General features: G+C 32.4%; 1 protein-coding gene and 1 non-coding gene across 5 annotated transcripts in view; one reads left to right on the top strand and one right to left on the bottom strand.

The window, feature by feature from the left end:
• The window catches only part of LOC126881351 (eukaryotic translation initiation factor 4E-binding protein Mextli), a 141467-nt gene extending 123164 nt beyond the window's left edge, over positions 1-18303 (top strand). For all 4 annotated transcript variants that reach the window (XM_050645598.1, XM_050645599.1, XM_050645600.1 and 1 more), the window contains one exon: positions 11053-18303. In XM_050645598.1, the coding sequence (XP_050501555.1) occupies positions 11053-11151 (99 nt within the window). In that variant the 3' untranslated portion in view covers positions 11152-18303. The remainder of the gene's footprint in view (positions 1-11052) is intronic.
• LOC126882833 (U6 spliceosomal RNA) lies at positions 2379-2485 on the bottom strand. The gene has a single exon (XR_007697411.1). It is a non-coding gene; the product is annotated as a U6 spliceosomal RNA (small nuclear RNA).
• Positions 18304-19682: the final 1379 nt, after the last annotated feature.

Below are 19682 nucleotides of genomic sequence, written 5' to 3'. Positions count from 1 at the left end.
CCTGGTTAAAAAATAAACTATAGATAACAAGGATGTTTTTAATATTTACATGTTTGATGGCATTATGCAAACCAAATAGCTCTGCAGTATAGATGCCGGAATTTAGAGGAAAATGTTGGAGCAAAGCAAGGCGATGGAAAAATCCATCAATATTCTATTGAAGTAGAAACTTGAATCTTAATATTGGCTTAATTGAGATGTGTCACTTTCCCAGGCCGATGCCTCACTATCAAGGTGTTTATAAATTGTTTTCCTTAAGGACGTGAATTTGTGTTTTATAGATCTTTCCTTTAAATGGGGGTAAATTTCACTGAACATATCGGTCAAGGCTGGTAGGTCTGTGGTATATTCTTGAATCGTGCATATAGGATCTGTTGATCCAGTGATATTTATTAGTAGCATCTCAAGTTGGTCAAAGTTTAGAGCGAAAGGTAGAGTGATTTTGTATGAAGTTTTTAGCAGGTTCAAGTAGAGAGATAATGAGCATTCAAAAGTGCTTGCTGAACTAGTTTTAGTTTTTTTAGCTTTTGCTTAGATTTTAGGTGTTGGAAAAATATTACCTTCTTTTGAAGATGAATCTGCTTCAGGTGAAATAATTTCATCAAAGCTACGTTTTGGTTGATTTATTATGCAACTGTCCTTATTTGATGCATCTACTTTGTTCGGTATCGCTGGGTCATTAGAAATAGACATTTGTTCACATTGGGAAGGGTTTGTATCATTGGATTTTTGCAAAAATATGTTTACAGATAAACAAGGAGAAGTGTACTTTTGAAGTGTGTAAAATAAATAATTTCTAGCTGAGCGCTTTCGGCTTATAAAGCCAACTTAAGAGCTATGGTCAAAAAGTTCAAAATACCACTACGAAGAGAGATGGATCCCATGTACGATATAAAAATACTTCTATTTCTTATTCAGTTTTTTTAATGATGGACAAAAACCTTGTCTGTCTGTTGAAAAAATTGCTCAATTTTGCTGTTGGTTTTTCTAGCCGGAAAAGTTAAAAACATCAAATACGAGCACAAAGGATTTTCATGCTGACACCGTACACTTCAGATGGTAGGGTTTCTTGACCTTTCCATGATCAAATATTCGTTATATGTAATGTAATTTTTTGTGTGAAAGTCCTTTGTGCTCGTATTTGATGTTTTTAACTTTTTCGGCTACCAAAACCAACAGCAAAATTGAGCAATTGTTTCAACAGACAGACAAGGTTTTTTCATTCATTAAAAAACTGCATAAGAAATAGAAATATTTTTATATCGTACATGGGATCCATCTCTCTTCATAGTGGTATTTCGAACTCTTTGACCATAGCTCTGAAGATGGCTTTATAAGCCGAAAGCGCTCAGCTAGGAATTATTTATTTTACACACTTCAAAAGTACACTTCTCCCTGTTTATCTGTAGTCATAAGTGTGTATAAAACTATTTCAGTCTTTACATTTAACAATATGTTTGTTGTGCTGGACAACGATGTTTCATTCATTTGGTTACGGGTTCATTGAGCTAGTGGTTCGGAGCAGTGAGTTGTAATGTGACCTGACTTCTCGCAGTTATAGCCTTGAGAGATAAATATTTTATCTGGCGTGTTGTCAGAAACAAGCGTAAATGACTCTGGTAGCGTTATACTGTGAGGACTGATATATATATATATATATATATATATATATATATATATATATATATATATATATATATATATATATTGGCCTTCGAAAACTAAGAATGTGATTGTACTCCGGCATAGAAGCACTAATTTTTAGGAATGTCATGGGGGAGACAGGAGTTATTCCGATTTTTTGTAACTCGTTGATTAGCAAATCGTGTGGTATTGTAGGACATACGTTGGAGAGCACAAGTCGTTCCGCTGGTGTAACTAACCTTCTTGCTCTGACAATTTCTCCTTGTATTTCTATTTGGCCATGATTATTCATAAAATCATCCACCATTTGTTAATTGGATAAATACATCATATGCGATTATTAGATAATCTGGAAGAGAAGATTTTGTTTTTAGGTTGAATTTTATTTCCCAGTGGGAGAAGGTAGTCTTGAAGTTTAGTGTTTTCTAAGGCACTAAAAATGATTGCCTGCTCTTTGGAAGGAAATTGCAGTTTCGACGCTGCCGAAGAATATGTTTTTGATGAGTTTATTTGGCTTTGATGGTCTGGAATTGTAGAACTGTTGTGTGTTCCATGTTTGAATTCTTTTCGATAAATGTTATGTGAAAACTAAGTGCGACCCTGCACGCCTGCTAAAACAGGTATATGGGCCTTTACTAAAAGTGGTTATTTTGCTAATAAAACTGGATTTGTTTATTGACAACAATATCAAATAATTCCAATTCAATTGACTTTATATTAATTTAACTGGTATTAAAAATGTGGAACGCTTCACGATTTTGCGTGTCATCCTTGCGCGGGGGCCATGCTAACCTTCTCTGTATCGTTCCAATTTTAGTATACGTACCGCAGAAGCGAGTACCATTCTGATTTTTGATTCATTAGCTTATATTGGATAATAAAAAAGTTGGGTACTTTAACAACTGCCTTGTTTATCATCAAAACAGGGTGTTTTTAAATAAGTATGGCAAACTTTAAGGGGTAATTCTGCATGAAAAAAGTTTGCTTTAAATCTTCCGCAAATGCTTCGTCCGAGGTAGAGGGTGTTTGTTTTTTTTACAAACTGACGATTTATTTATTGCTCTAAAACCGGTTGAGATATGCAAACGAAATTTGGTTGGTTTTAAGAGGTAGTTATTATGAATTTTTTGATATACAATTAGAAATTTAATATTCACCATTGACGTGCATACGGATAATATGACCCTTATGTGCGCCAATGGTGAACATAAAATTATTAATTGTATGTCAAAAAATGCACAATAACTATCTCTTAAAACCCACAAAATTTAATTTGCTTATCTCAACTGGTTTTAGAGCAATACATAAATCGTCAGTTTGTAAGAAAAATTTCAACACCCCCTATCTCGGAAACGAAGAGTTTGCAGACATACGTTTATAAAGCAAACTGTCAATATTTTTTCATGCAGAATTACCCCTTAAAGTGTGCCATACTTATTTAAAAACACATTGTATTGAGAAAAAACAAGGCTAGTTGTTAAAGTACCTAACTTTTTTATTATCCAACATAAACGAATGAATCAAAAAACAGAATGTTAAGAAAACATGAGGCTATAGTTGGGTTTTAATATTAGTATTTTATAAATGCTAGAATATTCCACAGGGTGACGAGAACTTTGAGAAAAAATCAGTTTGATTGATACATCCGGGATACAATGACAATTTACGTGTCTAGCAAGAATATTATTACAGCGATATTTTTAAATAATAAGGCCCGAATGTTAATGATGTTAAAAACTCACTTCAATGAGACAACAGGTTTAGGAAATTCGAGACATTAAAAATGATCAATTTTAAGGTGGTGCGTTAATTTCTTGGAGAAGTGTATTTTACATAACTATACAATGCTTGTCTCTGGCAACTACGGCACATATATTTAAAATCGTGATGGTAAATCACGATCACGATGGCTCACTCATCAGGTTTCTGGCTAGTGCATTGGGTCAGTCTGTCTTCGTATTTCTGAGCGAGGCTAGTAATTTCTTCTTTTACTGTTGGAATTTCTAGGTCGCGTCTAATAATATTATTTTCAACATACCATGGGGCATTTGTGATTATTCGAAGAACCTTTGACTGGAATCTCTCCAAGATTTCGATATCAGCCAGTATAAATTATGTAATTTGAGATAAGTTGTTTAAATTTCATAAAAATGTGTGTTCTCCAGTTTAGTCTTTGGTCAAGGTGCATTCCAAGGTATTTGACTGTTGCTTGCTGTTTTAGTTGGTTGTTGTTGATATATACAGGCGGGCAATTAATATAAACCGACTTTGTTTCATTTGTTTGGCTACGCCACCGTTTTAGGCAAGTTTGCATTTTGTTGAGGCTAGTTTGCAGAAGTTAAGAAGCTGTCCGTGGGTCCTGATGTACTGACATCACTGCTGTGTCAATAATATAACTTACCAAGTATAACTCGAAATTTTGAAGATATAATTTCAATTCGGTTGTTAAATTGGTGGTTTCACTGTGTTAAAATTATCTTCTGGAAAATCTTGTGTGTCATATTTGAATTTGTGATTCTTTTTCTTTATTTAAGACGTTGACAATTAGATTTAGCCCATTCTATCTTGCCTACTGGTCCACCGTGGTATATCTCTAAGGCAGAAATTTCGTCCCCCTTCCTGATAGTATTCTACATTCGATCTTCTCTTCAATGATTAGTTTTAGGAGGCTTTATTTTTGATTTCGCATTATATGACTGAAATACTTATACAGTGCGGTGGAATAAGTGTTGCCCCCCCCCCTGTTAACTTGTTTATTTTAAGAATATAAGCAAAACGCTCGGACAGGTCGATTTTTAAACTAATCATAGTATATCATAGCATCAACGTTTCTAACTTTACGCGATCCCTCTTCAGGTGACAGGCATAACTTTGATTTTTTTAAATGGTAAAGTACATCATGTGACACCTCATTTAACAGCTTTTAAAATACTGATTTCAAAAATGTGTAATACTTTAATCCTTTTTGAGATCGCAGACCCAAAATTTCGGTCGAACTCTTTTTAAACCATTTATTTTTTTCAAATTCTGAGAAAACTAATAAGTAGTTTTGAAAAATTTAAACGCAGAATGAAAGATTAAATTATTACCGAGGGCTGACAGTCCCTTAGACTAAACAAAAAGTTTCTTTTGAATGATATATTTGAAATTAAAAATCACACTAAATTTTCTCTTTTTTCCACCACTGTGACTTTTAAAATAAACATTATTGGAGTTCTCAGGGAGTTTGGACCATCGAGAATACTGTAATATTTCATTCTGCGTTTAAATTTTTCAAAAATATTTATTAGTTTTTTCAGGATTCGAAAAAAATGATTGCATTTAGAAAGAATTCGACCGAAATTTTGCGCCTACGCTCTCAAACAGGATTAAATCATTATACATTTTTGAACTCAGTATTTTAAGAGCTTTTAAATGAAGTGTCACATGATGTACTTTCCCATTTAAAAAAATCAAAGTTATGGCTGTCACCTGAAGAGGGATCACGTAAAAATCGAAACGTTGATGCTATAATATACTATGGTTAGTTTAAAAATCGACCTGTCCGAGCGTTTTGCTTATATTCTTAAAATAAACAAGTTAACAGGGGGGGGGCAACACTTATTCCACCGCACTGTATATTTCCTTCTTTAACTAGCTTAATTATTCCTTTGGTTCTTCCATTCTGTGAGGGGCTTCGTTGGATATTCGAAGTTATTCATTGTCTAGTTAACCCATGATCTTTCACTTTCTTTTGTAACATTTCTGTTATCATTTATAAATTAAATATAGATAAATCGCATTTGAAGTTGTAGCAACCCCAATCACAGGGTTAACATTGCAAGGATTATTTTTACATAAAATATGATAAAATCGGTTACCCTCGATGTAAAAATCGACCGGTTTTCCATTTGAAACGCTTATTTTGGCGGGTTTTAGAGGTGTACAAATGTTCGTTGGGATACCATATTAAGTCTCAATTTGAAGTAAAATTTTAGTTCTTCTTCTTGACTGCCTTTACAACTCGGGGTGAGTCTTCGCCGCATCCACTATAGCCCTTCCTCTTCTACGATCTTGCGCTTTAATTTTCCACCGTTGTACCCCAATTCTAGATAGATCGGCTTCAACATCATCCTTCCATCTTTTTCTAGGGCGGCATAATGATCTTCTACCATGTGGTCTCTCAAAAAACACTGTTTTTAACACTCTGTCTTCCTCTGATCCTACCACATGACCTGCCCATCTTGTCCGGTTATCTTTTATATGTCTGACGATGTTTTCAGTATCATACATAGTCGCCAATTCATCATTGCAGCGTCTTCTTCACTCCTGTCAATGCATCTCTTTGAGGACCAAATATCATTCCGAGAACCAAATACCAATGTACAGCATTTCAAATACCAGCAGCTTATTTATTTCCCGCTGATGTAGAGTCCATGTTTTACTTCCATATGTAACGACTGACTGGGCGAATAATTGGCATGTACAGTGTTAATCTAGATCAGCGGTTCTCGATCTGTGGTACATGTACCACTGGTGGTACATATCATTATTTGAGGTGGTACACAAAACGCAAAGTCAGCAACACTATTGTAGTTAATTAGATCACATATCTAGATAGGTATTTCTGTTAGGTGGTACCAAAAATATTAAAAAGTATTTGGTGGTACATGGCGCAAAAAGATTGAGAACCGCTGATCTAGATTGTCTTTTATCAGCTTAGATCAGATCTTAATATGATCAGATCTTTAATGCTGAAACCTCTTTTTCTAAGTGGTTGTCATCTACGATTACCGCTCCCAAATATTTAAACTGATTTAGTACTTCGAAGTTGTGGTCATTAATAGTTATCTTCTGCCTAAATCTTGGTCTCGGATTTTTCAGTATTAGCATGTATTTCGTCTTATCTTCATTTATTCGTAGATCCTGACTAGCTGTTTCCTCCTCGAGATGTAAAAACATCTCTCACATATTTTTAGAAAGAACGGTGCATCTAGATCATCAGCAAAGGCCAACAATAGTCTTGATCCTTGATTCGCAATTCCTAGCGATGCTAACCATATAGTCAGGGATCCCAGGGCTATTTTCACCATTTGCAACTAACAAGCTAATTTTTCGAGAGTAGCTTCATTTTGACGAGGCGCCCAACTTTTTTCCTTACAACAGTTTCCGTATGTGGTAGATAACAAAGATAGCAGGGATAGTCCAGTCGGGTTAGACAAATAACAGGCCTAACCTTGCATGCCGAGCTGCCCCAAAGTATAGTTTTCTAATCTTTAGTGAGGGTCAATACTAGTGTAAATTTAAAATCTTGACTGAATTCCGCCGTTGCGTTAGCCGTCATTTTGATTGGAAACGGGAACCGTTTTTGCTCAATATCTCCGCCATTTGCAACTTCTCGACAAAAGTATGACAACTAAAATTGTTGAAAATCTGATTTTCTATAATTTCTTTCATTACAATTTTTTTCGTGCGGTCAATATTTTCAGAGTTGTGGGGGAAAATAATGACAGTTATTATTTTCCCCCATAACTCTGAAAATATTGACCGCACGAAAAAAATTGATTTTCAACAATTTTAGTTCTCATACTTTGGTCGAGAAGTTGAAAATGGCGGAGATAACGGTTCCCGTTTCAAATCAAAATGACGGCTAACGCAACGGCGGAATTCAGTCGAGATTTTAAATTTACACTACTATTGACCCTCCCTAAAGATTAGAAAAATAAAATTTGGGGCAGCTTGGCATGCAAGGTTAGGCCTGTTTTATTTGTCTAACCCGACTGGACTATCCCTGCTCTGCTGTCTTTGTTATCTACCACGTACGGAAATTGTTGTAAGGAAAAAAGTTGGGCGTCTCGTCAGAATGAAGCTTCTCACGAAAATTAGATTGTCAGTAGTAAATGGTGAAAATAGACCTGGGATCCCTGACTAATAGTCTTCTTCTTTTTATCGAATTATATGCTTTCTAGAAATCTATGAAAACTTACATCTCGGTTTACATCTCGGTGTACATCTCGGTTGAATTTCCAGCTTTTTTTTTTCTATTTGTCGGATCGTAAATATTTGATCTATTGTTGACCTTGCAGCGTGAAAGCCGCATTGTTAAGTCTAGAATATCTTCCAAATACGGAGTGAGCCTCTTTCGTAAGATAATTTATAGAACTTTATATGCTGTACTAATAAGCGATATATGCCTCTATTGTTTCGAAATTGTTCTTTATCTCCTTTCTTATGTACATATAGTAATATAACGCTTCCATTCCATTCCTTTGACATTTTCTGTCGTTGCCATGCTCTCAGAATAATGTCATATAATTTTTGATGTAAAACGTTTATTCCTTTTTTATGAATTCTCCATTTGTACTAACATTTCCCGGCGCTTGGTCCTTACGAGATGCTATTGCATTCTTTATTTCTTGAAGTGTTGGTGCTGCTTTTTCATATCTGCTGATTGGAATATAATATCTGCTCAATATTTAGTAAATTCTGAAAGTATTCCTTCCATCGCTCGACGATTTCTGTTTCTAGCATTATTAGTTCACCTGCTTCATTTCTCTTAGCTTGTGTTATCCCAACAGTTCCACCTTGCCTGATTGTCTAATTTGATTCCTCTCGTCACTTATGTCCATTTCTCGTCTTTGCTGTTCTATGTAGCTCCTCTTTTTAGTTGTGACCAGTCGAGTCGCCTTGTCTGTACTCTTGTTCTGTGAAAATGTGCTTTGTTCTCATCTGTAGGGTTTTGTAGCATTTTCAATTCACACATTTCCTATCATTATTATTGTCAAACCGTTTCCGTTTTGGACGAGTCCTCTTTTTCCAATGGTTTCCTACGTCTACATTATGTTCTTCCTCTCTCAGCAAATGGAATCTGTTGCTTATGGCTACTTGGTAATCCAGTTATTTATTTGGTGTTTGAAGAGTTTTTGTTCCATCTTTCTCTTTGTTCTTGTTTCTCTAGCTTCGGTACTGATATTCTTCGTCTACTACTTTTATTGTTTTTTATTTGAGATATTGTTGAGCTATGTTTTTTAATGAAATGTGTTTTTATTTATCGCCTGGTTATTGTTATAATAAAATAATATTATGTACCTACTTAATAACAAAATCAAAAATTTTGTTTATAGTTGAGAGATAGTCATGCAAATATCCATTATAATAAAAATTTAAATTAAAAAAAAAATACTAGATCCTTTGTAAAAGGTATATTTAAAATTCTATAAATAAGGGTTAAATTACATCACAGAACGTTGTCGTATTAAAAAATGCATCATCAGTGTTAATAAAAGCTATAAAATAAGTATAACCTAATAAATTAGTTAAGAAAAAATTATTTAAAATGTTGAAAATGTTGACTAAGGTTAAAAATGCAAGAGGTTATACTTACAATAATATACCGGATGTCCCAATAAGAATGGCTCTCGGCCATATTTTAGGAACCGTTTATACTAGAGCTTTGGGGAAAAAATTTATAACAAAAGTTGCCTCGGGAAAAGCTTGGAAATTATTTTCATAATTGCAAATCCACCGCTAGAGGGCGTAACTAAATACCAAAAATTTAAAAATCAAAATTTTACTAAATTTGCCTAATGAAAGGGCACTGGAAATTAGATCATCGTATTATTTTCATAAAATTCTGCGCATATTTGATTTCACAAGTTTAAGTCTGCCTTTGCAAATAAGAGATGGGGTTGAGTGGGAACCTTGTTATGAAAAAAATGGCTGTAAGTCCGGTTCTGCTAAATCGATTTTTGCAAACTTGGCCTCGTTGAAAACAGCTCTTTTTCGTCCATGTAAGTTATAATTTCGAAACAGCCTAATAAGTAATATACCAGCTAGGAGGCGCTATTTTATTTTTTTCAGAAATCTAGTTTTCTTTGGAAAATATTAAATACAATTATGCATTTTTAATCCTGTATTACAAAATTAGACCAAATTAGCAACAGGATAGCGAAAACCGCAAGGCGATACCTTTTTTCTATCTCGAGATATCTTAAGAAACGTATAAATTAGAAACATAACTGATACTGTTACCGGTAAACGAAGTTCAGGAAATCAAAATGGAGACTAGTAGTGTACTATGGAAAAAAAATTAGACCGTAGCACTTGCGGAGTGCCGACAGAAGTGAATATTTCCTATAGATTCGATTATATTCGGTTCGATTCAATTCGATTCCATTCGATTAGATTTAATTTTATTTAAGAATATACCAGTTATGCCTATAATTTAATTTGTAATATAATATACACAATATATATGATTTGTCAAACGTAGCAAAGAGTTTGAAAATCTTACAATCACCATGAGGTTTTATGGCGATTGTGAGATTTTTAAACTCTGCTACGTTTGACAAACTGTACTAGTGATTTTACCCGTTAATTTTAGGATTAACAAACTTTTAAAAAATATATTTCAAATTTGATAGTGAATTTAATTATTATTATATAAAATAAATAAAATGTTTAAAAATACAATTTGAGGATATGTAGGTTAAAAGGAATAATGTATTAACAACTTTAAAAAGGTTACTTTTGTATAAGGGCCTCCCCTTTAACGGGAGTACCTATCTAATAATAAATGAACTCTTCCATGCATTATTTACGATTCAAATTTACACGAAGTATTTACTATACTTCATCAGTAATTAAATTTTTCGCCAAATTGAAAAAAATATTGGTTACTTTATTAAGAAAAATAATTTAAAGCTGTATATAACTTTATATTTATTAATCCTAAAATTAACGGGTAAAATCACTAGTATATAATATTATGTATTAAATTGGGTATATATATTAAATAAAATTAAATCTAATCGAATGTAATTGAATTGAATCGAACCGAATATAATCGAATCTATAAGAAGTATTCACTTGTGTCGGCACTCCGCAAGTGCTACGCTCTATTTTTTCCACAGCACACTACTTTTCCGGAACTTCGTTTACCGGTGACAGCATAAGTTATGTTTAAAATTTACACGTTTAGCAAAAATAAAATAGCGCCTCCTAGCTGTCATATTACTTATTACGCTGTTTCGAAATTATAACTACATATTACATTGACGAAAAAGAGCTGTTTTCAACGAGACCAAGTTTGCAAAAATCTATTTAGCAGAACCGGACTTACAGCCATTTTTTCATAACAAGGTTCCCATTATACTTATTTTAGGGCTTTTATTAACACTGATGATTGATTTTTTAATCCAACAACGTTCTGTGATGTAATGAAACCCTTATTTAGGGAATTTTAAATATACCTTTTACAAAGGAACTAGTATGTTATGTTTGTGATTTATGGTATACAGCCAGGTACAAGAATTTTATTTTTTCTGTGGAATTTTAATTTAAATTTAATGCTGAATTACTTTATCAATTATGATTTATTTGATCTGTAGTATCATGTATTTTTCTAATTCTATCCTACGTTTATTTTAGGTCGTTGAGTACTTTGACGCCAAGACTTACCTGTCCACAAGAACAACGGAACCGACCGGTGTGCTTAGTGCAGAATGCATCGATTTCAGCGAAGTTTGACATCCCTCCGGATTTTTTTATAGGTTCAAACGAAAACAAATTATAAACTCGTAAAAAATACAGCGGATATTGTAACGTCCGGTTCTATTTTGTATATTTTTCAGTGAGTAACATTTAAGAGAAATAGCAATAACCTCGAATGTTTAATAAGGTAGAAATCTTTGTAGAGACCAAAAAAATGAAAAAGGAAAATTAAGAAAAATAATGAAAATGAATGTAATCGAAGGCGTTTGAAGATAATAATGATTTTACAAACTATTTAGGTAGCACATAATTTTCTAGCATTTAATGATACTAGACGAATACGGAACAGAATTGTCCAGAATAGAAATTTTAATTTTTAATTAAACTAGGCTAAAGCAATACTAATTGAAGCCGTAGTATATAATTGTATAACAATATGATTTTTATTCAATACTACATAATATATTAAATCTATGTACACTTTTTTGATTGTTGACTGTATTTTTAAACAATTGTTAATTTCTGTTAAAAGAATTTTAGTTTAGTTAATTATTGTATCAGTACGATTTGTTTATTTTAGAGTGGCACAATCGGTTATCTTTTACTTAACAAACGCCTTCGTTCACATTAGGTTTATATATTTTTATATCTCCAGTGAAAATATGCTTTAGTGTTGATTTTTTTTTAGGTTTTTCAACTTATAACTTGACTGACTTTTATTTATTATTCTTATGATTTTCTTAGTGCAATTGAGTCAGCAGAGCGATAATGCATATCACTCTGCACACTCATGGAGATTTACTCTCCGGATAATAGTATAGGTTTTTTCATTTGTGATAATTGTCAATAGTATATTGGACGTTCCTAAAGCCCGAAGGCATATTGTAACGCCCAGTATAGAATTTTTTTGTTAACATTTAACATTTTCTAGTTTATTTACTCTAAGTCTACTTACATAATTGATATTTAGAAATATACATGGGCGCTCATTTCTAGAACTAATGGGTTGTTATAAAACTGGTGAATCAATTAGATTTTTAGCCGTTGAAAGTTTTTTTGCCAGATAAAGGATTGACACACATCACACATGATGTTTTATAACAGATAAAAAAGTATGTGTTGTTTATTGATTTTTTTTAAACGTCCCAGCAGTCAAAGATTGCAATGTCAAAACTTTTTGTTCCCTATCAGTTTGTTAGGTGGGAAGACAAACTCCAAAATACACTGACTTAGCTTATACTTCTTTCTTTCTTCTTATACACAACAGTATATTTTGAGAGTTTATCACATTCATTGATTCTCGAATGACAGCATTTATGCACTGTATATGTAACATAGATCTACGACAATGCCAAGGTATTTGTCATAGTGTAAGAAGTAAGATATGAAAAACAATTTTCTTAATATTAAAGTTTAGAGTTGCTTGTAAAAAAAATCCAATATTGAATAGACAATTGAAAAAATTTATATTATATGTAGAATGGAAAATTTTCTTAACAGATTTTCTATTAAACAGGTAAATTAGTTATTTCACTTTCTTTGTTTCTCTTTGATCAATAACATTGCAGTGATATTTTTTATCCCACTTTCAATGTAATATTTTAATTAAGACGATCGTATTATTATCAATATATATCATCATCATCATTGGTGCTACAGCCCTAGTTGAGCTTCGACCTCCCCAATCTATTTCGCCAGTCGTTTCTGTACATGGCCAACAATTGCCAATTTGTCCACACCGTCCCTCCATTCCAGACTAATAGGGTTCGTCTGGGTGGGTAATTATCATTTGCTCTGGACACATGTTCCAGCCCATCTAAGCCTACCTATTTTCATGAAAGACATTGCATCTATCATTATTTACTAATTCTCACAGATTGCGTCCATTACTCTTCTTAGTATTTTTCTTTCGAAGATGGGCAGACGATTTGCGTCTTTTTAGAGATTTCTGCCCATATGGAAGCAGTAGTAGTGTGTTTTATAAAAATTGTGTAAATTAAACAAAAAACAAGTCTAAGATGTCAGAATGAAACAGAATACTGGTTTTACACAGAATAACTTTATTATACATTTGAATTTAATGCATTTTTTGCTCTAATAAATAATGTTCCCCACGAGCCTACAACTGCAGTCTTTTGTCTTCTAATACTTAAGATTATACTATCTATATATCAGACGTTCTTTGTTACTTCTTCTGCTTGTAATTGCAGGAATTTGTGCCCTAAATCTTCGGCCTAGCATGTTAATCTACTCTATCGGTTTCATGTCTGCAGAAAAACACGCTGACGAATGCATTGTTGTTAGACCCAGATATAATAAAAAGTCCTAGGAGGCGACGTGTGTAGCTCTTTAGCAATATAATACAACGAAGGTGTCTTCTTCATGTTGTATTGTCCCTCGAATCATTATATTGAAATATATTTGCATGTAGTGAGAACTTATTCTGAAGGAAGGAGGCAAAGTAACATGTTCTTTGTACTGTATTGGTTGTTCTCTCTGATATAAATGTCTCTATTTCAAAACTGATACGATTCGACCAGGCTTAGGATTGAATGTAAAATTTAAAAGAAAATAGAAAAGAATGTATGTAACAGAACGTCCAAGTTTAGAGTTAGAGTTGTGCAGCTTTTTATTAGGTGTTTTGTTGGTCGTTTCTTCTTAAATCCGTTGCACGTCATCCAATTTGACGTCATATTCGCACAGCGTTGTTGTAGTGTCAGAATAGTAGAATATAATGTTGATTTATGTTTTCAGAGTTATGGGATGAAACATTGTAACAACAAAAGTAATGAATTTTAATAAAGCATTAATTTGTTATTTTTATATACAAAATGAATTGATACTTGATAAGATAGTCTTAATCGTTAAAAAAAAGTACACAATTATATATCGCACCCTGACTTCAATAGTGCCATAACCCTAAAAAAATGGAAAATCTGTTTTTGGCCTAACACGTTCCTAGACTTGCCTTCATTGTGGTATAATGTCATATAATTTAGTTATCTTAGAATCGGCATAGTGCGCCTGTGTCATTACATATTACCATTTCCGGTTTTGGCTCTCTCAACATTAGCAAGACCGCCACAAGGCAGTTTCATCACCGTGATAAATACCGGTTATTTTTAAATATTGCCCTAACATGTGATAACGCATTTGTTAGTCAAGAAAAAAATACTCAAGTAAAACTTCTCTAGCGCCATAACCTGTGAGTGATTAGGCTACTGGAGAACGTACATAAGTCTCGAATTTTGAATATACACTGTGTCCGTAAAGTATGGAACAAATTATTTTTTAGCTAAACAGAGCGTTTTAAGAAATAATCCTGAAACACGTCGATTTTTGATTTTAATTTACCATATTTTAAAATAATATTCTAATGTACAGGGTGAATTACTTTCGAGTAATGACGTCACCGTCATTTTTTTTAAATGGAACACCCCCATTTTGTCTCAATTTTCGGATTACTCTAGCTGAGCTGATTCCAAAAATGTATCACATGTTGATTCATATTGGTACAGGGTGGACAAAAATACAATAGTTTTGTGTGTGTTCATAAAGTAACGCGTTAGTTAAATTAACAGTATTATCAAACAAATAATGACATTTCACAAAAACATAGCCTACCATGTTTCTTTTAAATTGATAAGAAATAATTTCTTTCATATTCTGTCCGCTAGACAATAAGTATTTTTGATATTGTTAATTTAGCTAACGCGTTACTTTATGAGCACACACAAAACTATTGTATTTTTGTCCACCCTGTACCAATTTGAATCAACATGTGATACATTTTTGGAATCAGCTCAGCTAGAGTAATCCGAAAATTGAGACAAAATGGGGGTGTTCCGTTTAAAAAAAATGACGGTGACGTCATTACTCGAAAGTAATTCACCCTGTATATTAGAATATTATTTTAAAATACGGTAAATTAAAATAAAAAATCGACGTGTTTTAGGATTATTTCTTAAAATGGTCTGTTTAGCTAAAAAAGAATTTGTTCCATACTTTACGGACACAGTGTAGATGCCTTAGTGATAACGCCTTATCATATTTAATGGCGAATTTCAGGGTGAAGCAATGTCAATAATTAAAGATAAATACTAACATTAGATAGATAGTCCAGAAAGCCACTGCGCTTCCGCTAGGAAAAATATTTCGATTCGGATTTTTTGCACAATCTTACTCAAAAAGGACCCCTTTTAACAAATTTGCATGTTGCCAGGACCAAAAATGGGTAAAAAAATTGTTAAACGTTTTTTTTTTTTTGTTTTTTTCTTAAAATTATTTTTCTTGCATGGAACAAAGTTTTTTTTAGGTTTTTTGGATCATTCCAAACAGAAAAGGTCTTTAGTGACTTTTCTCTAAAGTTGATAGTTTTTGACATAATTGCGAAATCGGCCATTTTTAACTTCAAAAACTATGTGAAAAACTGAAAATTTGAATGTTGCCAAGGTAAGTAGATATTCTTTGAACATCGATTGATGAAATCCCGAAGAGTTTTTTGCAATACAATATTCAAAATTCCTTTGTTTTTTAATTGCTAATCAAGCGTGCGCGACACTATTTTCCACCGTTGCATATGTATCCAGTATGGTGCAAATGAAAGGAATAAATTCGTTAATTCGTAAACCGGCGACTTTAAGGAAAAATCCCGTAACAAGTCGATTTTTATTTTTAAGTTATGATTGTGGCATATATGGTATACTAGTGACGTCATCCATCTGGGCGTAATGACGTAATCGATGATTTTTTAAATGAAAATAGGGGTCGTGTGCTAGCTCATTTGAAAGGTTCTTCAATTCTTTATTTAGTAATATAAACATTTACATAATTATTTATATAGGGTGTCCAAAAATTTTTTATTAAATTAAATTATTTGACAAAAAAGAAGTAGAAGGACACCCTGTATAAATAATTATGTAAATGTTTATATTACTGAATAGAGATTTAAAGAACCTTCCAAATGAGCTAGCACACGACCCCTATTCTCATTTAAAAAAAAATCATCGATTACGTCAGAACGCCCAGATGGATGACGTCACTAGTATACCATATATGCCACAATATCATAACTTAAAAATAAAAATCGACCTGTTTAGGGTTTTTTTCTTAAAATCGCCGGTTTACGAAATAACGAATTTATTCCTTTCATTTGCACCATACTGTCGGTATAAAATAGTGTCGAGCACGCTTGATTGGCAATTAAAAAACAAAGGAGTTTTGAATATTGAATTGCAAAAACCCTTGCGGATTTCATCAATCGATGTTTAAAGAATATCTACCTACCTTGGCAACATTCAAATTTTCAGTTGTTTACGTAGTTTTTGAGGGTTAAAAATGGCCGATTTCGCAATTTTTCAATTTTTAATCGCTTATATGTCAAGAACTATCAACTTTAGAGAAATATCATTAAAGACCTTTTCTGTTTGGAATGATCCAAAAACCCTAAAAAAAACTTTGTTCCATGCAAAAAAAATAACTTTAGAAAAAAAACAAAAAAAAAACGTTTAAAAAATTTTTGACCAACTTTTGGTCCTGGCAACATGCAAATTTGTTAAAAGGGGTCCTTTTTGAGTAAGATTGTGCAAAAAATCCGAATCGGAATATTTTTCCTAGCAGATGCGCAGTGGCTTTCTGGACTAAGATAGTCACATAATCGACATAAGTGCAGAATTTGGTTAACTTGATGCCAGCAGTTAAAGAGAAAATACATGAAGAGTTCACATAACATCTTATTTTTGCTCTCCTGCAAGTTTGCGATTTCAGGGTTATGGCAGTAATGAAGGACACCTAAATTATAAAAGTAAATAGTTTTCAAACCTTTGGAGTATTAATAATACATGTCGCAACTTTGTTAATACTTGTAAAAGTTATCTAACTACACAACGCTGTCTATTTAAATTTTCTTAGCACTAAACTTAGTGCTACATAAATATACTGCTATAACGTAAAATACTTAATGCCTCTTTATCTAATGGGCGTCCATGTAGTTGAGTTATTATGAATTTGTTTTATATGTACCTATGTTAATTACTATTGTCTTGTGGCATCTTAATGGAATGTACTATTTTCATTGGAAATAAGACAAAATTTTACTTTAAAATAAGTTTATTTGACATTTAGATTTTCACTTCGGAAATCGTTCTCAAAATGCAAAACATCAATAAAAATCTTGTTTTTTTTTTCTTGGGAGATCCTCATATTATTTTTAGTATATAAATTAATAAAACATCTCATAAAAAAATTTCAAATTAGCCGACTTTGATTACATAAAATTCATTTCTAACAATAGGAGAAAAGAATTGGTATCATTTTGGCAGTTTTTGGATATTTTCACACTCCTGACATTTTTGACAACTCATTGAACTACTAACAAGTTTTCTTAAATTTTCATTATAAGGAATGTAATTAATTAACTTCTAAGGATCCTAGGGAAACATATTTTTCACGGACTTGTTTGAGATAACTAGTGGTTTCTTCTTAGGCCTCGAATCTTGCTTTGGTTTGCATATGCACTAGTTTCCGAATACACAGGAGGTTAGGATAGGTTTAGACAAAAGAGGTCCGGTATAGAAACATAGGACTTGTTTTGTCTAAACGAACGAACCTCCTGTGTATTCAGAAACTAATGAAAAAACCAAAGCAGTGTTCGAGCCCTAAGAAGAAACCATTAGTTATCCTAAACAATAAGTCTATGAGAAATATGTTTCCCTTGATTCGTTAGAAGTAAAGTTGCATTCCTTATCGACGTAAAATGAAGATTTAAAAAAACTCAAGAATGAGACGCAGTCAAAGGCGTGACGATCCTGCCAGGATATACTTACACCCGAGAGGGTAGAAGGTCTAAAGATTATATATAAGAATGAGACGCGATGAGGTCAGGTACACTTAAGATAACATTAACGAGAGTCAGGAGACCGTTGACTCTCTCCTCTAAAAATATAGAAATTTTAAAGTAAAATTGTGATTTATTCTCAATAAAAATAGTAAATGATATTGTTTATATATTGGTTTTAAACGCTTTAAAATTGTTGGTGCTACTTGCGAAATTTTGAAAAGGTTTGAATGCAAAGTTTTGTTTTTAAAAGTAGTTTTTCCAGTGTTCATTTGTTTGTATTGTTTATTTCATTGCTTGTTTTTCTTTTGTTCATGTGTTTACAAATACTTACAATAAAAATATTTTTTAAACGTTGTTTTTTACTGTATGTATTCAATTAATTAAGTTGCTGATTATTCTTTAAATTATATAATAATATATAGTATATATTTTACTTCTGGATTGTGATTGTATTCTTTATGATTCAACATGCCAATCAAATCTGGTAACATTATACAGAATACAATTTAAATCAATAAAAATTTGTCTATTGTGCTGTAAACGAAAATTAGTTTATTTTGAATTTTTGCGCGGGAACATTGTCAAAATCGCCATTTTCGCTAAAAAAGATAAAATCACGTTTTTTGCGTTTAACTACAACTTTGTTCAATTTTAATATGTTTTTAAATTCAAAATAAACCTCATTTTTGTTTTCAACGCCATCAAACACATAAATTAATACCAAAATTAGCCATTCACCACCCGTGGTCAGTATCTAGAATCTAGAGAAATAAACGTTATTTTGGGGTGCATAACGTCGTTATTAAAAGTGGCACCATTTTTTTATCTATACAATATTTTGTTCTAAAACTCTCCAGAAAACTTCTTTATACACTATATTTTAACAAAAACGTGATCAAAAAGCTAAATTTCAAATTTTGCCACTCAACTTTTGCGATTAAACTTTGCAACTCAGGAATCCGCACCTTTTACTTTAAAAAATTCTTAACTTGTTAGAATGAAGACTTGAAGCTTGAAACAGATCCATTTGTCCAGATGTGTGCTAGCGAGTAGACGAGCTTTGCCCGTGCTCCCAACAATTTAACAGTGTTCCACTTCGAGTTGATGTGTGCTAGCGAGTAGACGTGCTTTGCCCGTGCTCCCAACAATTTAACAGTGAAATCAGTTGAAGTCATATTAGTATTACAGTTTGGTCATTTGTAATCATCGAATTTAATTTCTATATAAAATGGTTGTAACTAGAGAAATGAAAGAAGAAATTGAAAAAGCAGTTCAAACAGCAGTAATTAGTGCTTTCAAATCTGAATCATTTTTAAAAATTATTACTACAAATGTGACCGAGGCAACCATAAAAACGATAAATGAGCTTGAAAAAACTGTAAACAGCTTAAGTGATAAGATAAAAATAATGGAAAGTGAACATCAAAATTCTATAAAGCAGGTTAACCAAGAGTTATCGAATATGATAACGGATAATCATAATTTGAAAGGAAAAATTAATATATTGGATCAAGCAAATAGAAAATTTAATCTCAGAATCTTTAATTTAAAAGAAAAATCAAATGAGAAGGTAGAAGACGAAATTATTAAGCTTTTAAAATCAAAAATAAATATCGATATAACTAATTATATTGAAGTATGCTACAGGGTTGGACAAAAACAACAGAATAAGGATAGAGGAATTTTCCTCAAGTTAACAACGTATGAAATGAAAAAGAGAATTTATGCA

Source organism: Diabrotica virgifera, chromosome 3 (assembly GCF_917563875.1).
Source record: "Diabrotica virgifera virgifera chromosome 3, PGI_DIABVI_V3a".
Classification (NCBI taxonomy): Eukaryota; Metazoa; Arthropoda; class Insecta; order Coleoptera; family Chrysomelidae; genus Diabrotica; species Diabrotica virgifera.
Note: the sequence above shows the minus strand (reverse complement) of the source record. Positions and strands in the feature narration are given on the sequence as shown.